The sequence below is a fragment of the Talaromyces atroroseus genome (assembly GCF_001907595.1).
Source record: "Talaromyces atroroseus strain IBT 11181 chromosome Unknown scaffold_14, whole genome shotgun sequence".
Classification (NCBI taxonomy): Eukaryota; Fungi; Ascomycota; class Eurotiomycetes; order Eurotiales; family Trichocomaceae; genus Talaromyces; species Talaromyces atroroseus.
The window spans coordinates 94,793-122,753 of record NW_017971446.1 but is presented as its reverse complement, the minus strand read 5'-3'; the positions used below and the strand labels follow the sequence as shown (position 1 = coordinate 122,753).

The following is a 27,961-nucleotide window of genomic DNA, read 5'->3' as shown; positions in this document are numbered from 1 at the left end:
GAACGGTGTTAAATGTAGGAAGTTGAACGAGCGCCGTGACTTTTGTTTTGGGAGAGGGGCTGAAGTGGAGCGGGCTGCCCGATGCCTACGTCAATCCCAACTATGCGCCGAGTCGAGCTAGGTAAGCAACATTAATTCTATATATATTTAACGTATTTCCCGGCTCAACGGAACACCACCTCAAAAATTCCACTCGATTTTCAACCCGTCATTTTATAACGAACTTAACACCATTCAAAATGCCTCCCAATCGCGCTAAAAAAAGATCCTACTTATGAAGGAAGACTTCTTCTTGCTATTGACGCGTTAAAAAGCAAACAAATGGGCAATCTGCGCGAAGCTGCGCGCACTTTTGACGTTAATTCGACAACGTTATGGGCACGTGTGCGGGGTCGAATCAAACGCAGAAAATTGACTCCTTGACTCCTACTGAGGAGGCCTCGCTCCGGGATTGGATACTCTCTCTAGAACGCCGCGGGTGCCCCCCTAGGCCTAGTATGCTCCAGGGAATGGCAAATCTTTTGCTTGCTGAAAGAGATTCTACCCAGATACCTAGTAAAGTAGGTAAGAACTGGGTAGGGACCTTTTTGAAGCGACAACCTGATCTAAAAATAAGATTTGCACGCCGATTAGCCTACAATAGGGCCCAGTGCGAGAATCCGGCCGTTATTCGACCTTTTTTTTTGAGCAACTAGAACGGCTAAAAATCGAATACGGCATTGCTGAAGAAGACATTTACAATTTTGATGAGATGGGCTTCGCCATGGGGATAGTTGCAACAGCAAAGGTTATATGCAGTTCTGATCGTTCAGGAAAACCTAGTCTTGTTCAACCTGAAAATCGTGAATGGGTTACTGTTGTTGAATGTGTTGGAAGCAGGGGTAACGTGGTGCCGCCGTTGATTATTTTCAAATCTTCTCATCACCAAGCTGAGTGGTATCAGATGCCTCAGCTGCCACCTAATTGGTCGATTACATACTCTTCAAAAGGCTGGCCGTCAGATGAAATTGGATTACAGTGATTAGAGAAGGTGTTTGAACCTTTTACTAGACCTCTTACTATCGGCACCCATCGTCTTTTAATTCTAGATGGCCACAGCAGCCATTTGACACCGGAATTTGATCATGCATGCAATAAATATAATATTATTCCATGTTGCATGCCGCCGCATTCTTCTCATCTACTCCAGCCTTTGGATGTAGGCGTTTTCTCTGTTTTTAAGCGTTCATATGGACACGCGGTTGAGAGTCGGATTCGGCACGGGATTCGACACATGGATAAGGAAGCCTTTCTAAAAATCCTTTCCTTCTGTGCGTCAAGAAACATTTACTATACAGAATATTATGGGAGGATTTTTACATGCTGGGATTGTGCCTTATAATCCTGAAAAAGTGCTATCTCAATTGCAACTTTGTGTTGAGAAGAGAACGCCGCCTCCAGTCAAACCTACTTCGTCAAGAAGCACTACGTGGAGCCCCCGAACACCTTATAACGCACGTACGTTGCAAAGACAGGCCTCCTCTGTCAAAAGGCTTCTTAATGTATCCGATTTGAAACCTTCTTCGCCGTCAACTCAGGCGCTTGATCAACTAATCAAGGGATCCTTAACAATCATGCATAACGCTGCTATTTTGACTAAGGAAAATCACGATTTACGCGATTCGCTTGATCAACTACAGCAACGCCGGGGTAGGCGCACAAGATCCCTACCAAATGACGGTATTTTGACTATTTCCGAAGGCAGAGAGCTGGCACAGTTACTTGCTCAAGTTGTTGAACCCCCTCCGCCGGCCAATCAGAATGAGGCTTCGCAGGCACCTCAGCGCGCACCCCCAAGGTGTAGGAATTGCTGGCAACTAGGGCATAAACGTAACAGGTGTCCTAATCCTCCTAGCTAGTTAAATCAATAAATTTTGGTTTTCACATATAATTTATATGGCATTGAAAAATAATGTGGGTCGGTGGTGTTCCGTTGAGCCGGGAAATACGTTATATGTTTCTAGGATCAATGAGATACAAAAATGTGTGTGAAGTGGTCAAGCCGACTAAAGCTCCGCCTGTATTTGGGTCTAGATTAACAAAAAGCCAAATAAATAAACGCCTCTAACATAGAATGTGCTATCGAAGAGGACTCCCACCGAAGAAATCCGGCTGTCCAGGCGCCCCGAACGTTCCATTACTAGGCGTCAAAGCATTCGACCGTCTAAATGCCTGACGGGGCGTAGACGGCGTGCTGTTTCCTGCGCCTACTGTCCCAGCGACATGATCCGGCGTGTTCCGGCCACTGCCGTTTGTAGCATTGCTGCTGCTAATGGCCGTTCCTGGTCGAGTGAGAGCAGCAGTAGAAGCGGCGCTAGGCGTTGAATGTCCATTTCGAGGAGGGGGCCTGAATCCTAATTTGAACCCCTGAGAAAATATCTCCTCTAGCATTTGCGTCACAATTCCTGCGTCTTCGTATTCTTGAAATTTCTTCCATAGTCGAAGAGCCATGCGGGCGTCTTCTATTGAGTCGTGTCCTTCGGTGACATCTGCGCCTTCTTCTTGAATGTATTCTTTGAAAACAGCCCATGCAAGATACCGCAAACTCAATCGACGGTTTTTCGCTGGATGGAAGAATAGGTACTGCGTGTCGACGGTTTGTGATTTGGGCACTTGAATGTTGATTTTTCTGAAATCTGACGCGAGCCCGTGGCCGACAAAGACGCAGCCCAGGTTAAGCAGCAGCCACAACTTTTTGTATGCTACTTTTAGAGGGACTAGATTGTGTTGACTGATCCGTGGATCAAGATCCCCGGGTTTGATCCCAGAGTATTGCGTCACGTAATCGACAATTGGTTCCTTGATAGTAATATAATCGTCGATGAAAGGGACGCCTTCATGCAACCCTGATCCTCTCAATACCGACACTCGAGCAAGGCCGCTTTTATTGGGCCGAATCATCTCCTGAGAACCATCGGCTTTAACGTCGATTTCTGCCTTTTCCAGATCGACAAATTCTGTATCAAGCGCAACGGGTGTGCCAGGTTGCGGCCGTTCCTCAGGAGCAAGTATATTGCACAACTCGATAGCTCGACCACCACTAGAAAGCGTAGTGTTAATGTTAGCAGAGATATAGCAAAAATGGCATTAGGGGTTATATCATACTTCATGGCCCATTCATGGAACAATAAGCTTGTATCAAGATTTTTATTCCACGAATCGTCAACTTTATGCCTCGCACCTCTGACTTGATATGCCAGCACACTAGGCACTTTCCAAGGATCTGTGAATTTCAGCGCTTCCTCCCGACTCACTTCAGTGACTAAGAAGTCGTTGAATAAATGCCACTTGCTCTTCTCTTCAGGCTGCCGTGCAGACACGCTCACGTTGATGAAGGACACGAGATGCGGCTTTTGGTGCTCGGTGATATTGATTTCCGTGACCAGCCCAACCAGCTCGTATATTACCAAGCCTGGGGTTCTACTCTGAACTCGGCTTCGAAGCGCATCACCTTCAAAACAAAGTAATTGTCCATTCTCAATAATAATGCCTAACTCTTCTGGCAGCCACCCAGGACTACTCCATATTTGGCGGAAGTACGGTGTCGTATGTCCTGTATTCAACATCAAGACGGGTGGCATGCGATGAACAGTCTTGCGAATAGCCACTTGCTGGTATCGTCTGCAATGGTTACACCAGCCTCTGTTCTGGGTTTCTCGCTCAATGCTAGACTTGAGGATCGAAGAGAATTTAATCGGAGGAGCTCGTCGCACTTGCTTCGATTCCGGAACAGGGTAAATAAGCTCATTGGCAAAGACATTGCCTGGTCGGATGGTCTCATTTCGACAGAACATACATCGAACCGATTCCGAAGCAATCGTGGCAAGATTACGATCTAGTTCCTCAGATTCAGGGGCGACGGCACGATGCTCGTTGGAGACTTGATTCAACATAAACCGGTTGACTGATTGAATAGCACCCGACAAGGCTTTGTTCGTCAGGTTCTCCTCCAATAGGCCCAACTTGGAAGCCTCACGAGAATTGCTGAACGCTTTGAGGAGATTCGTGGCTTGGCAGTTCTGACCATTCGCCTTTTCCAACATGTCAAATAGATATCCCATTTCACATAGCAGGCAATCTTCGAACAGACAACTGCTTGCAGCATGGTGTAGCGCAATATTCCGTACTAGGGGAATGAATTTATATAGTTGAAGAAGGGAGTTGGTAAAAGAGTTCGCTATATGAGTTTCTAGGCCAGAGAATGTAGTTTTGTTGTAGAATCTATTTGAACAAGTTAGTTAAGTCGCTGCAGTCGAACCTAGTTAAACAGTAGGGGGTAGAAGCCATACCTGAAATCAAAATCATCAACACCAAACTTGCTGTACTTGATCTCAACGTTGCTATACTTGAGCAAGGGGTCTTCCTCCACCTCGGCACCAATTTTTGCGCTTGCCAACGCACTGGAGATATCACCCATAGTTCCATCAGATTTACTCCGTGGAGACTCACGAGCCTTTTCACTCAGGAATTTAGGCGCTACCAGAGCCGGCTCTGCAGAAACTACCTGGCGTGTGTTTTCGATTTGATATCGTCGTCCTTTCTTTGGGTTTGCGGCATAATGCCCCAGTTCAGCCGGCCGCAGGTAGGGTAGAATGGAAGGATCGACAGGAGCGGGAGGGCTTCCATAATCGAATACAAGATGACTGGGCCATGCGGAAAATAAGCGTTCATTATAGAATGGCATCCCAACCATACTCAACGGGGTCTCTGGAGACCAGTCAACCAGTTGAGGTCGTGTGGGCACGTCGGCAAATTCAGTCTCCTTGCTCATTTCATTGAAGTGAATTTTGGTGGGCGATCCCCATAGATGAATAGCGCATTCGGCATCATTGATTGCCAGGGCCTCCCCCGACGGAGAGATCTCAAGGCCCAGCATAAAATTGACATTTGCTTGGCGCAGGTTGATGGTGTTGGGGTTCATCAAATCCACCACCTGTAGCTGACCGGACTGAGAAGCAACGAAGCTAGTCGTATGCAGCCTAGGATGCATTCGAACATACGCCGCACCAGCATGGAATGGTATCGGAGGCAACGGAGCCAAGGTCTTTAGATCGTATACGTTCGCCAACGGATCAACAATCGGGGCACCCAAGTGCCGAACCGAAAACCCACAAGTCACTAGGAAATCATTACGTGCATCCATGTCATTAATCGCAGCCCCGTGCGCCTTCCAAGTCTTCACAACCTTGAAATCCGCCAGGCTCAATGCATTCACAGAGCCCGTGTCTGTGGCACAACAAAGATATCGACTCTTTTTCATAATCGTATAATTAAACTCCGTTGGTATCGTGTCGATGATGACGCCCTTGTCGATGTCTATGTTGAACATTGATTTCTGACATCCCGCAACAATGATACGGTTTGTCTGCGCGGTGAAGCTCATACAACGCAAGTCCATCATATCGGTATGCGTGATATGCCATTGCGTCAAGCCGCGGCGCGTGACCATATGAATGCTCCTCGACGAAAGGGAAATGACGCCTTTTTCATGGAAAAGAAACTGCCGCACAGAACCTTCGGACACTGGATGTGCTCGGATTGAGGTGTATCTTTGAAGCTCGGGGCCATAGAAAGAAGTGATTCGACCCTTGATAGCAATAAAAAGAGTTAGCGCCGCATAAGCATTAAGAGTCTCTTTCTCTTACATATTCGTTGCCAGCCCATAGCAGCTCCTGGATGTCATCAAACGCAATGGCAGTTGCGATGGTAGGGAGAACATGCGGGCCTGGAGGCGGCACCGCAATTCGCGACACCTCATCCCAATCGGCCTCCATTATGACCTCGGTGGTCTCACTTCCAAGCCCATAAAGACCCTCGCCTCGCCCCTCAAGCTCTAATATGGCGCGATATTTATGGCAATGACTGCAAAGTTTTTTTCAAGTCCCCCAACATATCATGCCGAGACAGCTCGGCGTCATCGTCCAGGGCGGCGGGCACGCGGGAAACAAACGCGGGGTTTTAGTTGGCTTTAGGCTGTTGGGCGAGCGGCCATGGTCCAAGTCTTCTTCTTCGGAAAGTAAGATAGATCAGGGGATTTTGAAGAAGGATTGAGTGCGGAGTGTGTCTTGGAAATTGTATCGAGAAGTGTGGGGAGACGTACGTAGTTACAGCCAGCGACTCGTCTGAAGCAGGATCAAGCTTGGCAGGCAGCCAGCCGGCTCCATAAACACTATACACGAAGTCACGTGGCCCTCTATCATACATTCTATAGATCGTATTAACTACGTCGCAAAACACGAACGTAACCATTTCTCATAAAATCTCACTCAGCTCAGAGACTATCTTCATAAACATGACAAAGGAATCAATCATACTTCAATTGTGTGAATGAACAGAACCCGCCTGCAAACGAATAATTCAAGCCAAGAAGGATGTTTGATCTGATCCAGCACACAGAATATAAGGAAAAAGACAACACTTTGGTATGAATACATGATGGATTGGGTGAGCATTAACTGAATTCCCTTGCTATTTTAAATACGTCGAACTACCTTGTTGTTCCTGGCGGGGTCGATTTATCGATAATACGAGGCTGGGTTCGAATTCACAGAGTTAGCAGGCGGCTGCTGGTATCCGCTATAGACCGAGTTAGGGTGTCCGGCATTCAATGCTGGATAGGGCGTTGGCTGTGGGCTAGTTGTAGGGATGGGCGGCGGTGGTTGCTGTGGTGTTGCTGATGTGGGATATGGGGGCTGTGAAGGCGGGAACTGATGGGGGATTGGTCGCTGATCTTCCGGTGGAGTTTGGTACTCATTTACTTGCTGCAGTTGATACTGCTGTTGCGGTTGAGACGCTGTTCCAGGAGAGGCAAATTGGTAGCGCGGTTCCACCGGCGAATCGTAAACGGAAGTTCCCAATTCTTGCGGATGTTCGGCAGTCGACTGCGGGCGATGGTGCACGGGCTGGTAAAGCTCTGAGGGTTGAGGTGGCTGCGCAAAGGGCTGACCGTTCGTTGGCGTCTGTTTGCGTGGATCTGGTGATTGGGATGTTTGGGGATAGGGACGCGAAGTATCGGCAGCGTAGAAACCCGGGCCACCATTTGTTGGAGGTTCTGACAAGTCAGCTACCATCTTGTTAAGTGCAAACAATTATCGGGCTTACCTTGTGGCCGGGTATTATAATATTGCTGGGGGTCTACTTGCCCAGCGCCTGGAGGACCTGGGGGGTAGCCTTGTGGTGCTCCTGTTGGGGGATAGGCATAGGCTTGCTGAGGGCCAGGCGGCCTGCCGTACTGTGGCTGGGCAGGATGCGACATTGAAGCTTCCAAAAGAGATTCGTAATCCCTCCGCGCTTTGATAAATTTCTCATTGAGTTGCGTGAATTCATCTGGATGAGTGTTAGTGAAACTCCAATAAAAAGTATGTCCATCTGAAGGTGGAGTTTGATCATACCTTTTTTCTGAGAATACTTCCCAATAAGTTCAATTAGCTTCGGTCGAATGGCTAACGTCGAGTGGTAGAGTTGTGTAATCTCCTCGTTATCACGGACGTTCAACTCAGAGCTACTTGTGCTGAGAAGGGTCAAGAGCTTCTCGACATTCTTTATCTGGCCAAACACATCCGCTTCCATGTGTGCTTCGCGCTGCAGATCTTCGGGGGTGGGATCTGGAAGCTTCTCAACATAATTTAACGGAAATATTCCAGTTTGACCACGCAATGAGCCTTTCCACCAGTCCTTGTAAACCGATTCCAAGACAGCGATAATATCCCCTTTTCGAAACTGAAGTTCACCCGGCTCAGAAGGCTGGAAGTCAAATAGCGCTCTGACTCTGGAGACAGTAGCTGCTGTAGTTCCTGATGGAATTGGTTGACCAGCTACATTAACGGTTTCTGGCTGGTTGGAAGTCGATGCTGCTGCTGCTGCCGCCGCCGGGACGGAACTCGACGGCTCTGGGACATCCACAGATGGCTTGTCTTTGATTGACAACGCCAACGCCATTTGAAGCTCTTCCTCTTCCTTCTGTCGATCGATATCGGTGATCTGGCGTTTAGTTGGCTTTGATGGCGGCTGGAGATTAGGATCTATCTTAACATTAGCTTGGCTGTCCTGATCAAGAACCCTCTCGAAAAGGCATACTGCTAGTCTTCAATTTCATATAAGCTTGCTCCATGATGCCAAAATCCGGATTACTGGAGAACATTTCTGTCCATTCCTCCATGCGCTCCAAAATTTTCGATTTGACCTGCTGGTGTGTGTTCTGAATATAGTTAATACAATTTCACTATGAGAGATTGAAACTAGAGCTTTGGATAAAGAAGACTCACCCTATCATTGGCCAAGCGCAGTAAGGCTTCTGTGAAACTTCGAGAAGCCAGCTCGCGATGAATCTTGGGACCACAGTTCTGCGCGAGAGCGTTCGCCAGCTAGAAACATAGCAAATAAGTGAACTGGATATATCCTTGAACAATGAACCAAAACAAACCTCAAGCGTGTAAAGTTGCACATTGGCATTTCGATTGGCGAGTCGCTTGATCAAGGCCGCAACGGCATCTTTAGCACTGGAAGAGAAAAACATGTCAGAATATATACCATGACGGAAACATAAAACAGACGAGTTCCTTGCCATACCCAGATTCCTCATTGTTTACTTTATCACAGACGTCCTAAGCTACAGTCAGATCCGAAAGACAAATAAGCCCAGCTCTCTCTCGACGCACAAGTATGAATTCCCAGTTCTCTGAGGTTAGGTTCTCGTCAGTCGCCTTGGCTATATTATGACAGCACGTCAGCTTTTTAGTCGATCAAGAATTCCAAGCGTGGAAACTGGAAGGGAAAGGGGAGAGGGAGAGGGGGGGAAACTCACCGACAGCGTCGTCAAAGGCATTCTGCTGGGCGCGAAACATGGTTACCTCCAGCAGAAGTGCGCTGCCCAGCCTTCGTCAAATGTATGCGATTGATTCTTCTGCAATGATATAATGCGGCTTCGATTCTGGTTCTCTCTCACGAGGATTGCCTAGGTCGTTATATTTCACAGGTGCGGTGGTGGTTGAGTTGATGGAGATTGATAGTCCCCGCCCCGCGCAAATGGCCGGCGTTTGGATGACTAGCGCACTGGTCGGCTGGCGGACAATAATATATCTGGACGATGGAAAGCGCACTGGATTTGGTTCTTCGCGATGAAGTCAGATGGGATGCAAGAAGCAGAACAGCGAGAATGCTGTAACGGCTCAGGTTGAAATGCTGCAACCTAACCAAGTCTGAGTGGACAGGCGCAAGGCGGAGAGTCGCACGGCAGCCATTCAGCATTCACCTCGCGTTGGTTGGCAGCGGAAGCTATGACGCAGTAGGTAGTACACCGAATAATTAATAGTTACTGCTATTCGAGTATTCGTATTCGTATTCGACATTGTTTGATTCAAAGCCCTTGCGAAGGCCTGAGGAAAGCAGCGTTTTGAGCATCTATGTCTACACACACACCATGGAGAAAGAGTTACAGCTAGGCTAGTGTGAGAAGCGTCCGTCTGTATAGCCAACCCATCGATGACTGTGCAAAGGACATGCTAGGACTTCTATGTAACATTATGCATTAACAGCCGGAAAGTCATAAGGAAAGAGGAAGAGATGCGTGAAAAGAGGATTCGTGACATAAAGTTTTCGTGGGTTGGGGGGAAAAAAGAAAAGAAAAGAAAAATAAAAACACCGGCTCTAGAGCGAAGTGCAAGATGAGAAGAAGAAGTAGAAGCAATGGAGAAGACAACACTCTCCGTCTAGGCAATCAGAACAGGCATAAAATCTGCAGAGAAAGAGTCCAGAGCGGATGCGTTCAGTGTGCCCTGGAAGCACGGGTATAATGAGGTCGTAGAGCTTGAAGAAGAAAAGAAGAGGGAGGGAGAGAGGAAATTTACAACAGAGAAGAAAAAGGAAAATCATGCGCCTTTTTGGGCCTTTTCCTGGGCTCGGCTGATGCGTGCCGACTTGACGAGAGGAGAAAGGCTGGAAAGAGGCTCACACACGGACATGAAAGGATGCTACAGTAGGAATATCGCAAGGTCAGTGCATCTTGCTGCAAGAAATAAAATGAGAGAAGGAGATGGGAAAATGCCAACCTTGAGTAAATCGTGAGCCGACGCTCGTTTCTCAGGATCCACGCGCAGTGCAAAGTGTAAGAAATCCCGAAAGACCGCTGAAAGGTTGTGTTCGTCTTTAATCTTTGGCGTGCCATTCGTAGCGATCAAATACAAAGCTCGAAGTGGGGATTCAGTGAGATACGGAGGTTCGCCTTCGATCATCTCAATTGCCATGATGCCCAAACTCCAAATATCGACTTTGCGGCCATATTCTTTCCTCGTTACAACTTCAGGTGCCATCCAGTAAGGTGTTCCAACCATCGTATTGCGTTTGTTCTGAGAGTCATTGATTTGAGCACAGAAGCCGAAATCAGCTAAACAGATGTTAGCAAGAAATAACGTCAAATATTGCAGGGATTCACCTCACTTAGTTTAATCTCACCCTCCATCGACAGCAGAATGTTATCCGATTTAATGTCTCGGTGAATGACGCCCTTGGAATGAAGATGCTGTAACCCACTCAGCGTCTAAGTACAAAAGTCAGTCCTGCGGTAACCGAGTAGAGCGGGCTTTTGTGTACTTACCTCACGACATACTGCGGCAATCTGTCCTTCAGACATGATATTGAACGTAACAACATCCGTCAGACTTCCTCCCTCCATGTACTCCATCACCACCCACAAATCTAGTCCGTGCAGGTAGCTGTCTAAGAAGTTGACAATGTTCTTGTGTTTGCTATCTTTCATGACGAGAATCTCATTGATAATGAGGTCTTTTTTAGGCTGTAAATCCAAATTCATTTGCTTGATAGCAACACATTTGTTACTAGCATTCTCATACGCAGTGAAAACACCGCCAGAAGCACCTTGTCCAATTTTGTTCAAATTGTAGTACTTCTTGGTGGGATCACCGGGCGTGCAGATGGCTTGTAGCTTGGCTCGAACATCAAAAGCATTACTTTGGCGAGCCCGCGGTCGTGGCCGAGCAGCGGAAGCAGCAGATTGCTGTGGAGAAGGGTGAGGAATTGGTACTTGCCCATTAGGAAATGGACTTTGCGCTATCGGCGGAGTTGTTGAAGGAGTAGTAGTCTGCGGTTCTAGATGTGGAGTTTGAGGCGGCTGTTGCTGCTGACGCTGACTGCGGCTTCTATCGAGCTGCTTGTTGGTTATTGCCTGTTGTGCCGCAGCCATGGCACGTTCCTGCTGCTGTTGATACTGAACAGGAGAGTGAATAGCTCCAGCAACGTCTGGACCAGGGCCGTTGGAAATTAGCTCTTCATCTTCGGGTATGGGCGGTGTTGCAAGCGGCTCCGGGGGCGATGTTGTGGCCGGGGCTTTGCTTGATACAAGAGGAGGCTGTGGTGGTGGCCGAGAGGGAACGATGCCCGGTACGCTTGTTGGAGCTTTTGGAGCGGCGCGATGGGGGAGCATCGCAGGCGACAAGATTGGCGCGGGGGAAGTCTGTGCAGGTTTCGGAATTGGCGGAGCAGCGCGCGGATTTTCAAAGCTACCCTCATGGTTCTGGGGGAATCGCGGACCTGTCGCGGAAGCCGGTCCACCAGCAATAGGACTTTGAGTTGGACTGATAGCATCTGGGTATTCGCCGTGTCGGGGATGAGCGTGGTCAAATTTGTGCCAGACTTCATCATCTCCTGCGCCAGCAGCATTCTTTTCATAGAAGCGCATGATATCGACCATTGTTTGTGGGTGTTGCTCCTGCTCCTTCTTCGAAATCCCACTCGCTTGTAACATCCGCTGCCAGTCTTTGGGCAGACCCTAAAAGCAAACAGGCAATCAGCACCATAGATTAGAGACTGAGAAAAAAAGAAAAAAAAAATATCATAAAAGCATGGTTCTTACGGTGAATTGGCCGGTCTGGTTGTCGTAACCAACATGGGTAACATGAACAGGGTTCTCAGGCGCAGAGATCTTGATGTTGCGCGGTGAGCCCAGAACGCTATTCACAAAACTCGAGAATGTCCCCTTCCTTCGCGGCTTGGTGCCGGTGCCGTCATCGGAGTTTCTCTTGGAGCTCGACGGCACATCTTGGATTTGAGGAAGCGCCGTGTCCATGGGTGGATTATTCAGGGCTGTGAAGCTGGCAGACTGGCGCAGGGTCTGGTTGCTGCGATAATCTGGGCTGGTGTGATATGATTGCAGAGTCGGTGGGCGGCGGGTAGCCGACAGCTCGCTTTGTTGCTGCTTTTCGTGATCGGCCGGGTCACCACCCTCTTCAAGGACATTGAACATTCCCCGAACATCGAACGGCGGGCCAGTTAACTCATCTGAGGCGTCGTTGGTCAATGAATACCAAAGAGGGTAGGGACTCCGACCTTGAGATGAGCGATGCGAAGAGTAAAGAAACTCACCGACGGGTGAATGGCCTGCACTGCTATTGTGCTGCTGTTCCAACGAAGACGACGACGACGACCCGTAGGCATTTGAGCGAGTGCGCAGGTGTTCTCGGCTGCCGGTGTAATTTCGCGGGTAGACGGGGGCAGAGGGGTGTCTCTTGAGCGACGGGTTGCTCTGCTGGCTTTTCAATTGTCGATTGAACTGCGGGGGTTCCTTATGCAGCTTGCTGCTTGGGCGACGGAATTTGAAGCCTGTGGAACGTTCTTGGTCCATGGTCAAGGAAACAGGGAGCGATCGCTGCAAGACAGCTGCAGCAAACGATAGCGGCTGATGCCGTCAGATGGGGCGCAAAGGAGCGTTCAATGCGAGCGACTGAGTTCTGGCTGTGTTTGATGGAGGCCCGGGATTTTTGGATTTGGGATGCTGCCCCTCCGCCCGGGTGGCTCTCTGTCTCTCTCTCCCTTCTGTGTCTCTCTCTTGAGACCGTGTATGCAACGGAGCGGGGGGTGACTCGTCGAAGAGAAACGAGATGTGAGAATGGACGGCGTGATGGTCGATGCCAGCAGCAAGGGATGGCTGATTGATGCCAGAGGTTGGTTTGGTTGGTTGTGGTTGTGTTGAGTTGTTCCTGTCGGTTGGTGTGCCAATGTGACTTGTATTGCAGGACAGCACGTGGAGGCGAGCGCCCGCGAGAATCAACAACCACCGCGCAGGCAAGAGAAATGCAACGAGGGGGGTGGTTTTGTGGCGATAACTGACAATCAGTATTGGCTATTATTTCGTTATTCCTCGAGTGTTGACAGGGACAAAGTTACTGCTGGAAATTTCAGAGGGCGGGAGCGAGATTACCGTACCGTACCATACGCCAACCCGCTGTACAACGGTGGATGCAGTTTAATCAACTTAGCTTGTTCTATTGCGAGTGGCAGTGGAAGTAACTACAGGAAGCAAGTTAGCTGATGACGAAGCTTTTGCTTGGCCTCAGAATGGAAGGGCCAATATCATCCAAGACCGTGTCTCAGAGCAGGAATCGCGCCCAGCAGATCCTATGACGCATGTTTCGGTGAGGGCCGATACCTTGCGCATCATCAGAATGGGAACACGCAGTTAATTTAAGTCTTATACGGAGTATTTATTAATTACTCCGTCTAACTACTGCGTTAATACGTATGTCGATACGCCCTAAATCTAGGCCTCGCTTCTGCGGGAAGTTGGAACTCAAATCTGTTCATTAAAATTACTTCCCCACCGCTCGGACTAGCTTGTTTGTCAGTTTCACTGGCTCGTTCACGGTTCTACAGCCACAACACACACAACACACGCCGTGCTTCAGCATCATCCATCATATCACGACGCCCTGCCCTATTCATTGCACGTACTTCGGATCTTGCGCCGCCATTCTTCGGTCTTATCACGACCAGACGCCTTCATGAGGTGCGCACCCCTGCGTACAGACAAAGCGCGTTCTGCAAGACTTGGGAGAATCCACGACGACGAAGGGCTTCTTAGCGTCATTGTCGAGTATAACGTCGCCTTCTAGCTCTCGTTCTCATTGCACTTCGATCAAGACTCGGTCATGCCTTGAATGAGCCCCGGCAAGCTCAAAGCCTTGGGCACTGGGGAAACGACATCGAGGATACCGAGCCAGATTCTGGGTAATCCGTAGCCGTAGTCGTGCTCTTTCACGGGGATTGAACGGCAGCACTCAGCTGCCCAGCAGAAACGGGAAAGTTAGCCATGCTCTTTAAATGACAGAGGCATCGGCATCCTTGATCGGTTGTGAGCCCCAGGAGTGCCTTTTAACGAGCACTGCCTAATCTCTGCTGGCCGTGAAAGGCGCCATGGTAGGTTGTAGTTATCGAGACACGTAATGTCGACAGTGCCCAAAGAAGACATCAAAATCAGACTGCAGTTGATTTAAGGTTCTTCACATGACCCACGGTAACGTGACTTCCTCAATCAAGGAGATTGCTTCCATGAGCCATCTCTATCACGATTGATCAGACCTGCCCCTGAGCGAACGTTCGATATGTATAATGGTTATTCTTGTTCCTGGTCCTCCTCCCTTCGAGCACAGAGAAAGACAATGACAAGCTTAATTGCTAGCAAAAAGAACAATGGTCAAAAATGATGAATTACTGTATGTGTCCAAATCCTTGAGTGTTTGTGTAGTCGAGCATTATTCTCGCTGCCTGAGGCCCCCGCGGCTGCCATTGGACAATGTCTCTCCCCAACGGCGCCAAGTCCCGACAAACCGCAGGTGGCCTCAAGAGATCTCTCGCTCAGCTTCATCAACTCTTCTCTCCCCCCTCCCTTCGCCCTCTCTTTCTCTCGTCTCACTTCTCCCCCCCCATCCACCTGGTCGACCGCCCTCCCCTCCTCCCTGGGCTCCTCGTGCAACTCTCTCCCTCTCCCCTTTGCTGGTCATGTATTAGCACACGGAGACAAAAACAATTCCCCGTGCTCATTATTCTCCGCATCCCACAATTCTTCATTTCGCTATAGCCACGCGTCCAGTCGGTTTTTGGCTGCGTTTTATCATTAACGCTGTATAGTGATCATACCAGTATTTGCCTCTGCAAGCGTCATAGTAAGTTGCTTCGCTCTTGCACAGTATACACATCTGCGAGAGAAATTCCTCTCATCATCTATCGTCTCGAGCAGCACTTCCCCCTTTCGCATCATTCCACCTTTGCGCTATTTGAGAACAGCAATCTCTTTGGCATCATTTCATCTACTAAGACGCTTTTCTCTTCCTTTGTGTGTTTTTTCCGCCACCACTGTGAGAACAATTGCATTTCGCAATGGCTGCCGAAGGCCCCGGCTTGATTGTCAACGGCGGGCAGTCCTCAAAATCCCCTGCCGCCTTGCTCTCGGAGCAACATGAAAAACACAATGTGACTGTGGAGGATACTGTAGATGAGGATGATATTCAGCATCCTCCCCCATCTTCAATAGCCAAGCAATCTGCCTCCGAGTCCTCCGAGGCCGCTGCTCCGCCGGCAGCCCCGAAGCCAGCCAGAGCTCCGGCATTCGACGTTCAGTCCGAAGAGTTGTTCCCAGCATTGGGAAGTGGTCCCAAATCGAAGGCTGCGGCCAACGTGCCTACAGCTTGGGGGACAAAAAGGCCTACTGCAACGGCTGCTCCCACGGATGGGGCATCAGGAATTCCCCAACCAACTAGTACGTTTTCAAGCCGGACACTAATGCAAGAGACACAAACTGGTAGACAACATAACTAACCTCTAAATGCGACTCCAGCTTCCTCCGACTTCTCCAATACACCAAGAATTATGAGCTTACCCGGAAAGCATGTAGAACAGCTGCGTCTGGTTCCGTCCCAAATGCTTCCACGTAGTCAGCTCAAAAAGCCCGTAAGGGATATCTTGCGAGACATTTCGAAACGATCAAAGGCTACAGTTGATATGCGCGGCGGACCAAACGGTTCAATAATCTTTGAAGGAAAAGGCTCCGTTGACGCTGTTCGTCAGGCTCTCAAGGAGGTCGCTCAGCAAGTGGGCTCAAAGGTACCTTTCTCTCTCAATGTGCGCCTCGGAATTCAAAATCGCTTTTACTAAGCATTCATTTAGCAATCCGTCCGTGTACCAATCCCAGCGTCTGCGCGAGCCCATATTATTGGCCGTGGGGGCGCTGTTGTACAAGACATTCAGCAGCGAACTGGTGCTCGTGTCCAGGTACCCAGAGCCGAGGAGTCAATGCCTGGTGACGAGGACGATGACAGTGTCACCATCGATGTTCTCATAGAAGGAGATGCTGTAGCCGCTGAAATGGCTCGTCGCGAAATCGAAGCCATTGTTAAGGAGCGCGCTTCAAATATCAATCTTCGATTGAAATCGATCCCACCGGAATTCTTTCCTTTCATTGCCGGCGCCCACAACGCCCATGTCAATGACATTGAGGAACGTACCAAGGCACAAATCCGAGTGCCTCGTTATGACACATGGTCTAACCAACCACCACCTCAAGAGGCCGGCCCTGGTCAAATCCGTTTCATTCCAGACCCAGACCGACATATTCATATTTCGGGAGAACGTAACGCTGCCCAGGAAGCTCGCGCTGAGATTGAGCGCCGCGCTGCCGAGCTGCAACGCCAGCTGACCTTGCGTCAATTGGCTATTAACCGCGGCCAGCATCAATTCATCCTTGGAGATAGCAACACGGCCCTCCACGAATTCCTTGCAGAAACTGGTTGTGGAATTATCTTGCCTCCTGCCTCCGATGATAGCGAATTCCTAACAATTACCGGGCCTCCTGGTCAGATTGAAGCCGGCATTAATCGCGCAATGGAGTTAGCTACAAGCATGCAGATGGCCAGTATTGACCTGTCTCGACAACACTCCGCTGCACATGCTAGAGCGCTCACGTCCTATCTCCAACAACGCCAGATTATCAGAGATTTGGAACGTGCATATGACGCTCGTATTGTTCTTCCTCAAGCTGTCGACGGACCTGTCACCTGGGAGGTGTACTCTCGCGACGGGAAGAACACCATCCGTGCCCGTTCCGATATCATGAACCTGATTCAAGCCCATCCGCCCGCCAAAATTCGTTCCGTTCAAATTGACCCGTACTTCCATTCTTATTTGAGTTCGTGGGGTACACCTCAGCTTAGGGATCAGTATGGTGTTCATATTATCGTTCCTAAGGAAATTGACAACCAAGATGTGATCCTTGTTTATGAGGGACAGCAATCACCTGAGGCACAATTCGAAGTTCCAAGACAACGGCCCTCTAATGAAGATATTGCAGCATTTGAGCAAGCCCTCCAGTCCGCACAGGAATATCTAATTAATACCCTAGGCGATCAATCGAACATTGTACAGAAGTCGGTTCCTATTCCTGCTAAGTACGTTTGCGCCTGCTAAATTCCTACTGTTTATTTCATGAGACTAACCTCAGTTTTTTTTATAGATATACCGACAAAGTGCGCAAGTACATTGCACGGGAAGAGCACGCAGATGCTGACCACATCCCCGTTCGGGCAATTATACAAGGTGGTGACAGCCGCAATGGTCAGAAACCAGCCACTGCCGCAGAGAGTGCTGTCGTTTTGCGCGGACGCTCTGGTGATGTTGACGAGCTCACTTTGAAGATCCTCGCCTTCGTTGAACAACAGAAGAAAGATGATCTTGAACGAGACTACACCATCACCTTTGATTTCCCTCAAAAATTCGCCAACTTCCTCATTGGCAAACGTGGCGAGAACATTAACAAGTTACGGGATGAATTCGACGTTGACATCAAAATCGACAACGGCAAGGTTGAAGTCAAAGGACCAAAGGCAAAGGCAGATGCGGCAAAACTCAGAATTGCTGCTTTAGGCAAGAAATTAGAAGATGAGACAACTCACATCCTTAAGATTCCTGCCAAATACCATCGTGATTTGATTGGTCAAAAGGGTAGCCAGGTAAACCGACTACAGGACAGGTACAGCGTCCGTGTACAATTCCCTCGGGCTGCAGCCTCTCCTACGAATGACGACCAATCCGTTGCCGACACGGCCAGCGAAGTTGGTGGTGGCCGTTTTGGGCGCAACAATCAAGCTCCCGATGAAGTGCATGTCAAGGGGCCCAGCAAGGGCGCAGATGCCGCCAGAGATGAGATCCTGAGTTTGCTTCAATGGGTTGTGGATCATTCCAATTCTGCCGTCGTTTCTGTTGCCCAAAGTCAAATTCCTTCTTTGATCGGGCAGCGCGGCCGTGAGATGGACAAACTGCGTGCCGACACTGGAGCTCAGATTGACGTTCCCAGCGCTCAGGATCTGCCTGATGCTTCCGGCCGCGTTGAAATTAAAATCAAGGGCACGAAGAAGCAAGTAGAGGACACCAAGAAGATCCTTGAGCAGAGAGCCAGAGAATTTGACTCGATCGTTACAAGGACCATTGAAGTCGAGAAGAAGCACCACAAAGCCCTTATCGGCGGTGGAGGTGCTAATATTCGTCGTATAATTGTTGAAGCCGGTGGACCCGACGACAGCACGGCTTCTCGCATTGTCAAATTCCCTCGCGCAGAAAGCGATGAGAAGGCCATCAAACTTGAAGGAAACGGTGCAGTCGTTGATAAGATTGCGGCAGCTATTGATGCATTTGTCAAAGAGCGAGAGGATCAGGTCACAGCGACACTAGAAGTGCCTCAAACACAACACCGATTGCTTATTGGACGCGGCGGAGACACTAGGCGCGGTCTGGAAAGCAAATTTAACATTTCCATAGACATTCCCCGGCAGGGATCGGGACGCACTGATGTCAAGATCAAGGGGCCAAGCAATGCAGTTGAGGAAGCAAAGGCTCACATCGAGGAACTTCTCAAAGAGCAACAGGGCGAAACCGTCCAAGTCCCTCAATACTTGCACCATGTTGTTTCCGACAATGGCTCCTTCTTCCGGCGTTTGCGAAATGACTACCAAGTGACAGTAGATCACGCAGGCCAACAGCCACCAGCCAGACCGACCCCAGTCGATTCACGCGGAGGAGCCTCCAATGGAACTTCTCTTCCGTTGATTACAGACGAACCAGATGCGGCTATCGACTCGCATTCATGGAAAGTGGTTGAAAATACATCAGCTGCCGGTGAGGATACCTCGGCCGTCATTCCATGGGTTTTGTCAGGCTCGACAGAAAACGTAGCCAAAGCCAAGGCCGCATTGGACAAAGCTTTGGCATCTGCAACTCAGCAAGGTGCCACTGGCTACCTCATTCTTCCGGACCCGAAGACATACCGATTCGTTGTCGGTCAGGGCGGTAGCCAAATCAACACTATTCGCAAGAAAACTGGATGTCGCATCCAAGTTCCCAAGAGCCAAGCCAAGGGTGAGGCTATCGAGGTGAAGGGTACAAGTGCAGGCTTGGAAGAAGCCAAAGAGATGATACTGGAAGCTGTTCGCACGGGTCTCGCTTCTCGCTCATAATATAGCATCCAGCAATCTCAAGAAATAATTAAAGAAGAGAAAAAGAAAAGTGATAAAAAACGAAACTAAAAGGGGGAAGATTTCCTATTCAACTAGCAAAGCAATACGCAAATTGTTTGCTAGGATGCGGGAAACTTGATTGATATCTACATATTTCTTTGTAAACTTTTTGTTATTTCTTCTCCCCCTCTCTTTATTTAGATAGTTGAAATCTAATATATTCCTGTTCATTTCCGATGTACCTATCTATCTAGACAGAAAATTGTTACATAAAGACGAATGCTTGACTTACATATAATGATGCCGGAAGCCTTGGTACATTCGTCTGGGGCACCCCCTACCTAGGTCGTAGGTACCCAGTGCATGCAGCAGCACATGTAATTGTTCCCTATGCACTACGTACATCATTTTTGAAACATGTACTTTGCCAAATACCACAGTCTCAACTTCCTATAACATGGTCATACAGTACTAGTATCGGCACGTCATCCTCCGGCCGTAGCAAAGCAACACGGAGCAAGACTTGCCGCTGGGTATCAGTCCGACATGAACCAAGCTATTAATCAAATAATAATAAAGGCAAGAGAAGAGAGCTACTAGTACATCTATCTTAATGGCCATATTTTTCTTTGTCTTCTTTGTCTTCTTCTTCTTCTTGTTGTTGTTGTTGTTGTTGCTGCACAACAGCGCTATTGTATTATATTATCTGCCACAGACATGGCGGACGTTCACTCGCCGATGAGCAGGGCCATCTGTCAAAATCGTCTGGCATCTTGGCGGGCATGATATGATAGCTGGGTGTGTCGAGAGTATTGTTGCTCTCACACCTACTGAGAGGATTAAGACTGTGTTGTATGTCTACTACTCCCCTTACGGTAGTCAAAGTTAAGGTTCTCTTATTTACTCGTCTCCAAAGAATCGACAACACCAAGGGCGCAAAACGATTCCGCAGCGCTACCCACGGTGTCCAACTTTTGATTCGCGAGCAGGGCATAAAAAGTATATATAAGCGCCAAGTACTACGACGTGCCCCTGAATGAAGTCACTACTTTCGGCATTGGCTCGATTGCCGGTATGATCACTGTGTATGCTACACAGCACTTTGATACTGTTAAGACACGAGTGCAGGGCACGGAGAAGGCTACTCTGAAGGATGCTGTGACAGGCGTTTTCAAGGAGTCAGATCCGAGAAGGTTCTGGAAGGGAAGTACGATGAGGTTAGGAAGGCTTTTTTGAGTGGAGGGATTGTTTTCTCGGTGTATGAGCAGGTTGTGGGGTTGCTGTCGTCCACGAGATAGGAAGCCGTGATGGATATGTATATAACGTATTCCACGGGTAAACGGAACACCTAGGACCCACCACATTTTTTGAACCCATACAAATTGTATATAAAAACGAAAAAACATAGATTTTACTACCTAGGAGGATTGGGGCACTTATTACGTTTATGACCTAGTAAGAAGCAGTTCCTGCACCTAGGGGGTGCGCGTCGAGATGCCTGCGAAGCCTCATTCTGATTGGCCGACGGAGGGGGTTCATTAACTTGATCAAGCGCCTGCGCCAGCTCTCTGCCTTCGGAAACCGTCAAAATACCCTCATTTGGTAGTGCTCTTGTACGGCGACCTCGCCGTTGCTGTAGTTGATCAAGAGACTCGCGTAGATCATGGTTTTCCTTAGTCAAAATGGCAGCATTATGCATCATTGTTAAGGAGCCCTTGATTAGTTGACTAAGCGCCTGGGTTGACGGTGAGGAAGGGCTCAAATTAGATATATTAAGAAGCTTTTTGATCCCCGTGGCCTGCCGCTCCAACGTACGTGCATTATAAGGTGTTCGAGGGCTCCAAGTAGTGCTTCTTGACGAAGTAGATTCCATTGGAGGTGGCGTCACCTTACTGACGATAATTTGCAATTGAGATAGCACTTTTTCAGGCTCATAAGGCACAATCCCAGCATGAGAAAATCCTCCTTTTATATTTTGTATGGTATACGTTTCTTGACGTACTGACGGAAGGATTCCTAGAAAAGCTTCCTTATCCATATGGTAAATCCCGTGCCGAATCCGTGCCTCAACGGCACGTCCATATAAACGCTTTAGAACCGAGAAAACACCCACATCTAAAGGCTGAAATAGATGAGAAGAATGTGACGGCATGCAGCATGGCACAATATTATATTTATTGCACGCCTGATCAAATCCTGGTGTTAAATGGCTGCTATGGCCATCTAGGATTAAAAGACGATGGGTGCCGAGAGTAAGAGGTCTAGTATTCGGTTCAAACACCTTTTCCAACCACTGTAATCCGATTTCATCTGACCAGCCATTTGGAGAATGTGTAATCAACCAATCAGGAGGCAAAGAAGGCAGCGTATACCACTCAGCTTGGTGGTGAGTTGATTTGAATATAATCAACGGAGGCGCCATGTTACCCCTACTTCCAACGCATTCAACGACAGTGACCCATTCACGATTTCCAGGTTGAATGAGACTAGGTTTTCCTGAACGATCGGAGCTGCATATAACTTTTGCTGTGGCCACTATCCCCATGGCAAAGCCGGTCTCATCAAAGTTGTAAATATCTTCATCAAGAATCCCGTACTGAATCTTCAACGCTTCAAGCTGAGCGAAGAAGCCTCGGATAATGGTTGGATTTTCACATTTAGCCCGATTATAGGCGAGTCGACGTGAAAATCTTGTTTTTAGATCAGGTTGTCGCTTCAAAAAGGATCTTACCCAGTTTACACCTACTTTACTAGGTGTCTGGGTAGTATCTCTTTCAGCAAGCAAAAGATTGGCCATTTCATGAAGCATATTAGGCCGGGGAGGACATCCTCGCCGTTCTAAAGATAATATCCAATCCCGGAGCGCGGCCTCTTCCGTAGGAGTCAATTTTCTGCGTTTTATGCCGGCCTCCTGGTGTTCAATTCGACCTCGCATACGTGCCCATAACGTTGTCGTACTAACGTCAAAATGACGCGCTGCTTCGCGCACATTCTTGATTTGTTGATTTTTTAACGCGTCAATAGCAAGCTGAAGCCTTCGTTCATATCCTGGCTCATTTTTTATGCGTTTTTGAGGCATTTTTGATGTTGGTAAGTTGGTGAGAATATGACGGTTTGAAATTCGAGGGGAATTTTTGAAGTGGTGTTCCGTTTACCCGTGCGTTCCGTTTACCCGTGGAATACGTACTATGGTTGACCCCGGTGATTTCCATAGTACGTTTTTTCTGCAGGGGTCAACAACCAATCAAGTTGCTAAATTCTGTCCATACTACGCTACACTAATATTTTGTATGGCCACCTTCGGCCGATATCACAGCTTGACACCTGGCCTGCATGGACTCAATCAAATCCTTAAGAAATTGCTCCGGTAAGGCATTCCAAGAAGCCCGTACGACCTCACGTAACCGATCATAAGAAAGCTGCTCATCATTGGGATATTGTTCCTGTATCCAATCCTTCATCCAATTCCATACAGGTTCAATTGGATTGAGATCCGATGAGAATGCTGGCCAATATATTGGATAGATACCCCTAATATGTAGCTCCTCTTTCGTATCCTTGTTTGCATGCCCCGGTGCGCCATCCTGTATTAATTGAAGATATTGAGATTGTTGTCGATTAAGACGTATATATCCATCAATAATAGGGACTATCCTCTGGCAATAGCTCTCAGATCCGATAGAGCCCCATTCTTTCTCCCAAAATAGACATGGGCCCTTGATACCACCATGAAATGAAGCCCAAAACATCCATCCACGTTTTCGAGCTAGGGATGTACGTAAGCACGTATCATCTAGCTCTTCACCAGCTTTTCTAGTGACCCAGATTCTTGTATGGAAACCTGATGTAACCCATGTCTCATCAGTCCAAAGAATTCGATTCCATTGCTCAGTTGACCAATTAACATGCTCAAGTGCCCATGCTAGACGTACACGTTTATGCTCATCTGATAAAGGAGGCTTCCGGAGAGCTTTGCAACGCGTATATCCTCGTTTTTTAAGCGCTCGAGCTAATGCTGTAGCTCCAACTGGAAGCTCGAGCTCACGTACTACCTTATAATAAGGTATACGGCGCGTACGTTTTGAAGAGCTTATCCACTCAATAATCCGATCAACATCTTCCTCAGAGAGCTTGGGGGTCTGGCCCCGGGCCTTTTTAGGTGTAGCTTGCTGGCTCTGGCACGTATATTGAACTTGAATATGCGTAATATTGAGCTGTGAAGCAATTTGCATATATGTAAAACCGGCATCACGTAGCGTTAATATGCGGATACGATCATCTCGATTGAGCCGTGTAGAATAGGCTGTAGATGAAGCCTCTGGAGGCTCTGGGGTGGAAGGCATATTATTGTTGCTTACTATGTAATTAATTAGAGCGCGTCCCGGAGCGCGTAGTTATAAGTAAATTTTTGAGGTGTAGTAATAACCAATATAGGCATGCGGTAAGCACCCCTGTAAGCCCCACCGTACTATGGAAATCACCGGGGTCAACCGGAGTATATCAATCATAAGAAATAGATTTAGCTCCCTAAATAGACTTGTTTGCACCCGGCTAACATCGGGCCGAACTACCCCAGTACACTAACCCCACACGGCACAAGCCTAAACCTTGAAAGGATTAGCTCGTGGGCCCCGCTTTTGCCTAGCAAAATCAACGACAACATCATAAACCTTTCAAAGTTTTTAAAAGCAGCTCTAACAAGATATGGCTATATCGGAATCAGAATTGTGCCCTCAAATAACCTCCGCGCGGTGCGAAACACTGTGACGCTCTTAACCTTATGAGCCGGGCCCAACCCGACGTCAGCATCGATTGTGCCGCTGTTATGCTCTGTCACTATGGGGGTAGCTCTAGGAGCCACGGACACGTTCAAGTTCGTGGCTGCACTATCTATAAGTCCCTGTAATCTGACTTTTGCCAGAGCCTGCTTGGACGAAGCCGCCTCGAAAACGACTGTCCCTGGAATGCGCGCTGCCGCTCCGAGACAGACAGCTCCCGTGAGTTGAAGCCCGAGTTAACTCCACCTAGGGAACTACTCAAACATCCTTACGCTTGGCGCATATAAAACACGCCTACGTATTTCAAGCTCCTCATCTGCGAATTTTCTATAGCTAGACAATCTAGCCTCATCGACATGCATTTCCCAGATCAATAATCATGCGAAAAGCAGTGCCGGCGTATAACCACGCGGCACTTCTTTCATCGCCCAATGCAAACAAAGAGCTTACTATTACTAAGAGAGCTTGAAATGTGGTTATATCGCTGCGGTCAAGAGCTCCTCCGAGTATGACTCGTTCTTGATACAGCCAACCAGCAGTGCGGACATCGTTAAGATCATGGCGAACCTCCAGACGGGAACTGAACTTTGATGCACCAAAGTATATAGCATTCAGAAGGAGTTTAGAGAAATACGGACCCTTACATGCCATGTCCCGCATGAATGCAGGACGGTAGGTTATAAGGAAAGCGTGATGTTGGCGATTCCAGTGTAGGTTTATGAAATGCATCCCGAGGTCAGGATCCACGCCATCAAAATCAATTATGTTTTCCCGCAAGTTAATCATCTCCAAATGACCTGGATGGAATGTTCAGTCAGCATAATTTGGTAGGAGACATGGTGGCTTCCTGGCAAGAGAGAACTTCCAAGAGAAAGAAGAGGATCCTTGCTAGAGTGAACATACGTTGACATGCCGCTTCTGCCATGACGCCTTTCTGCACCCATACAGTTGAAATTCTGGGTAAAGAAGATATGCTTTGTTGGACCCTGCGATCTCCAGTGCCATCTTCAAAGAGTGTGCTAGTGGGACCATGATATCTCGGTTCTGCCTCGGCTGACATCACGAACCTTGATTCTACAGCGTCAGGCGGTGCATAATTCACGGAAGGAGTTGCACCTTCATTGTCATCTAAACAAGGTGGTGGATGAGCTGAGGAAGTTGACACTTGGAACAGGTTTTGTGGCTTGTTCGTCACTACATGTCTCTCAAAGGATGCATGGTGGCCATGAGAAGGATATGCTTCAGGCAGTTCTGCCGGAAGAGAATGTGCATTTCCCATGTCCTTATGAGATTGTAGGCTCGCTACTAAAGACCGTTTTAATCGGTCATTTTCTTCTTCGAGTTGTGCTATACGGGAGCGAGACGGCCTGTGCTGGTTCGTTAATGAGCTTCTCGGAATGGAATCACAAGAGTATTTACGAGAAATAGATCTAAGTAGATACATATAACATCTGACCAAAGGAGAACTAACCTAGCGCGTCTGGGGAGATCCTCATAGATGCAAGACTTTCCATATACAGTACATCGCATGCGTTGCATGACGGCTGTCTGTTGTCGCACTTGATCTATAGAGTCGCGAGTAAAAACCAAGGAAAATAAACACCATACGAAGAATATAAGCACATGTATTCAGAACAGGAGCATCAAACGGAGCATCGCTCGCTCGCTCACCTTGCGTTGACGGCAGAAGCGACAAGCCTTTAGGGCTCGGCGACCACCCTGCTTAGTCATTTCGAAGACTTTAACTAGCCCACTTGGCAAGAGACTCGAACGATAGTTACATCTGACATCAGGACTCCTTGCTCCCGGTGTTGGGAGGAAAAGATTTGGCAAGAGAGTGAAGCATCACGTCCCTCGGCGCCGACGGAACGAGAGATCTCGCGGAGCCGGAGACATCAATGGATGTTGTCCAATGAACGATCAGGAAGCAATGTACTAGGCATCGATATCCTTGGATAATGATACATCCATGTCGATTGTAGGTCTCTCTCCTTCCCTCTCCATATATACACGCATGCATATGAATTGGCCCTAGCTATGCCAATCAATTCATGCCAAGGCATCACTGGTCTAGGCAACTCGATTCAAAATGCATTCATTATCAAAGCAAAAATAGTCTAAAAGAGTGTGAGGGACAAGATATCTGTTCCCCCGAATTGCGACACAATGTAAACACTGTCATTTTTGACAGGGTGATAATGGAAAGAAGATGAAGCAAATATCTGGGAATCAAGGGAAAGGAAAAACGCTCTACTTTGCGGCAGAAGCCGAACAGCAAGCAGCGTTAGATGAACCATTCTCAAGCGCTTCCTGTGTTTAGGGCACTTCCTCTCCTCCCTGATTCTCTGGTATCGAAACATATCATTCTGTGCTCCGGTTGTTGGAACAGCGTCAAGAAAAAGACATGCATGCCATACAGAGAATCTACAAGAGCAAGGGAATCGAGGAAAAAAAAGCTTATGACTTGATACTGCATCCAAAGTCTTCAATAAAATCATAAATGTTACTGCTTCTCGGCCGAGGTCAATTGGATGTACTGATAAGCGCCGTAGGCGGCAGCAGCGCCAAGCAGGAGGATAGCGTAGAGACCGACACCTAGTCCGCCAGAGCTGGAGCCGGAGCCGGCAGTCTGGCCAGAGGTGGAGCTGGAAGATTTGGGAGCAGGGTCACCGGGCTAGACGACCGATGATAGGATCACGTTAGAACCGGGGATTTGACTCAATTCCAGAACGATTGGAAGCAGGAGTGGCAGGTATATATATTGACATACCTTTCTCTCAACGACACCGACTTGCAAGCCCTCCAGGATCTCACGGGCCTCGTCGCTGTGGCCAACATCCTCAAAAGCCTCGGTGGCATCTTGACCACCGACATCTAGAAGAACTTCCTCACCACCACTGAAATGAAACAACAGTTAGATATTATCATTGTTCTTCTATTAGATAGAATGGAATCGCAAGTTCCGATAATGGGGGGAAGGGGGCATACGGGTGTTCATCGACGAAAGAGGCGACATCGTAGACCTTGTCATGGATGATCATGTAGAGGTCCTTCTTGGTGTTGTGAGTCGCAACCTCGGCAAAGGTGAATGTCTTATCGGCCATGGCTGCTAGCGAAAAAAAGGCAATGCACGTCAAGACGAAACGAAAAAAGAAATTCCGCCTACAGAATAAAACCACCAGGTAGGTCTGTTAGCAAAACTGATAAAGATAACCGATGTGTTATAGCTTCAAGTCGCGTTTATCCATATCCAAAGCATGGCTAGAAAGATGAACGTGAGTGAGGACATCGGGTGCACAAAGACTCACAGAGGATGGAGACGTGGAGTTGGCCAGTGATCGAAAGACAGATGGTGGGATGGATTGTGACAGGTGGTTAATTCCTGCTGTTGTTGAGTGAGAAAGTCGGCGGATGAGAAAGCGGTCACGCTGGTTGGCCCACGGGCTGCCCAGGCACGTTTCCCTCGGCCTGGACTGGGCTAGTATGTAATGGCAGTACGGTATTTTACGCGGAGCCGAAGGGAATTCTTTAATTATACCGTATAACGATAACCGAATTACCTGCTTAATAGATAAGTCTTCGCTGCAGATGCATATCTCCCAGACGAAAAAAGGATCTGTACCTACATTTTGAATTCTCTACCATGCACCCAATACTCCGTCGTCCTACAACTATCCCACAAGTATGGTGTGCAGTATGCGTACTTCCATGTACTAAGTTAGTACTCTACTACTCCGTACGGCTTATCGCACAGCGGAGTCCGTCCCTGCGCCCTGATTGGTTAAAGTGGCCCCGCTCGGAGGCCTTCGCCAATCAGCATCGGCGCATTACCATTAAGTTAAGCCAGAGGTTCCG

General features: G+C 48.3%; 5 protein-coding genes across 5 annotated transcripts, besides 10 other annotated features; 1 reads left to right on the top strand and 4 right to left on the bottom strand.

The window, feature by feature from the left end:
• The first annotated feature begins 419 nt into the window (after positions 1-419).
• Positions 420-675: a repeat region (Identified by RepeatMasker using a combination of RepBase library and repeat library created with RepeatScout).
• Positions 676-1,101: a repeat region (Identified by RepeatMasker using a combination of RepBase library and repeat library created with RepeatScout).
• Positions 1,102-1,405: a repeat region (Identified by RepeatMasker using a combination of RepBase library and repeat library created with RepeatScout).
• Positions 1,252-1,992: a repeat region (Identified by RepeatMasker using a combination of RepBase library and repeat library created with RepeatScout).
• A 126-nt stretch (positions 1,993-2,118) lies between these two features.
• Positions 2,119-8,882, bottom strand: UA08_08396 (hypothetical protein; the record flags this gene model as incomplete). Its single annotated transcript, XM_020263503.1, has 15 exons — positions 2,119-3,079; positions 3,145-3,802; positions 3,836-4,260; positions 4,329-5,626; positions 5,685-5,901; positions 6,140-6,208; positions 6,568-7,090; positions 7,141-7,365; positions 7,431-8,060; positions 8,116-8,236; positions 8,304-8,402; positions 8,462-8,537; positions 8,569-8,642; positions 8,697-8,746; positions 8,843-8,882. 15 exons carry the CDS (start codon positions 8,880-8,882, stop codon positions 2,119-2,121), a joined length of 5,466 nt encoding a protein of 1,821 aa, XP_020116443.1.
• A 1,023-nt stretch (positions 8,883-9,905) lies between these two features.
• On the bottom strand, positions 9,906-12,673 carry UA08_08395 (Serine/threonine-protein kinase pakA; the record flags this gene model as incomplete). The annotated part of the gene is made up of 5 exons (XM_020263502.1): positions 9,906-10,007; positions 10,086-10,420; positions 10,489-10,573; positions 10,631-11,821; positions 11,906-12,673. 5 exons carry the CDS (start codon positions 12,671-12,673, stop codon positions 9,906-9,908), a joined length of 2,481 nt encoding a protein of 826 aa, XP_020116442.1.
• Positions 12,674-15,204: 2,531 nt separating this feature from the next.
• On the top strand, positions 15,205-19,328 carry UA08_08394 (hypothetical protein; the record flags this gene model as incomplete). The annotated part of the gene is made up of 4 exons (XM_020263501.1): positions 15,205-15,583; positions 15,662-15,927; positions 15,991-17,267; positions 17,333-19,328. The coding sequence occupies 4 exons, from the start codon at positions 15,205-15,207 to the stop codon at positions 19,326-19,328; spliced, it is 3,918 nt and encodes a 1,305-aa protein (XP_020116445.1).
• A 1,332-nt stretch (positions 19,329-20,660) lies between these two features.
• Positions 20,661-21,388: a repeat region (Identified by RepeatMasker using a combination of RepBase library and repeat library created with RepeatScout).
• Positions 21,347-21,538: a repeat region (Identified by RepeatMasker using a combination of RepBase library and repeat library created with RepeatScout).
• Positions 21,539-21,957: a repeat region (Identified by RepeatMasker using a combination of RepBase library and repeat library created with RepeatScout).
• Positions 21,958-22,218: a repeat region (Identified by RepeatMasker using a combination of RepBase library and repeat library created with RepeatScout).
• A 251-nt stretch (positions 22,219-22,469) lies between these two features.
• Positions 22,470-22,513: a repeat region (Identified by RepeatMasker using a combination of RepBase library and repeat library created with RepeatScout).
• A 92-nt stretch (positions 22,514-22,605) lies between these two features.
• Positions 22,606-23,627: a repeat region (Identified by RepeatMasker using a combination of RepBase library and repeat library created with RepeatScout).
• Positions 23,628-24,454: 827 nt separating this feature from the next.
• UA08_08393 (hypothetical protein) lies at positions 24,455-25,645 on the bottom strand (the record flags this gene model as incomplete). The annotated part of the gene is made up of 3 exons (XM_020263500.1): positions 24,455-24,903; positions 25,010-25,473; positions 25,578-25,645. 3 exons carry the CDS (start codon positions 25,643-25,645, stop codon positions 24,455-24,457), a joined length of 981 nt encoding a protein of 326 aa, XP_020116444.1.
• Positions 25,646-26,609: 964 nt separating this feature from the next.
• On the bottom strand, positions 26,610-27,210 carry UA08_08392 (hypothetical protein; the record flags this gene model as incomplete). The annotated part of the gene is made up of 3 exons (XM_020263498.1): positions 26,610-26,780; positions 26,877-27,003; positions 27,095-27,210. 3 exons carry the CDS (start codon positions 27,208-27,210, stop codon positions 26,610-26,612), a joined length of 414 nt encoding a protein of 137 aa, XP_020116439.1.
• Positions 27,211-27,961: the final 751 nt, after the last annotated feature.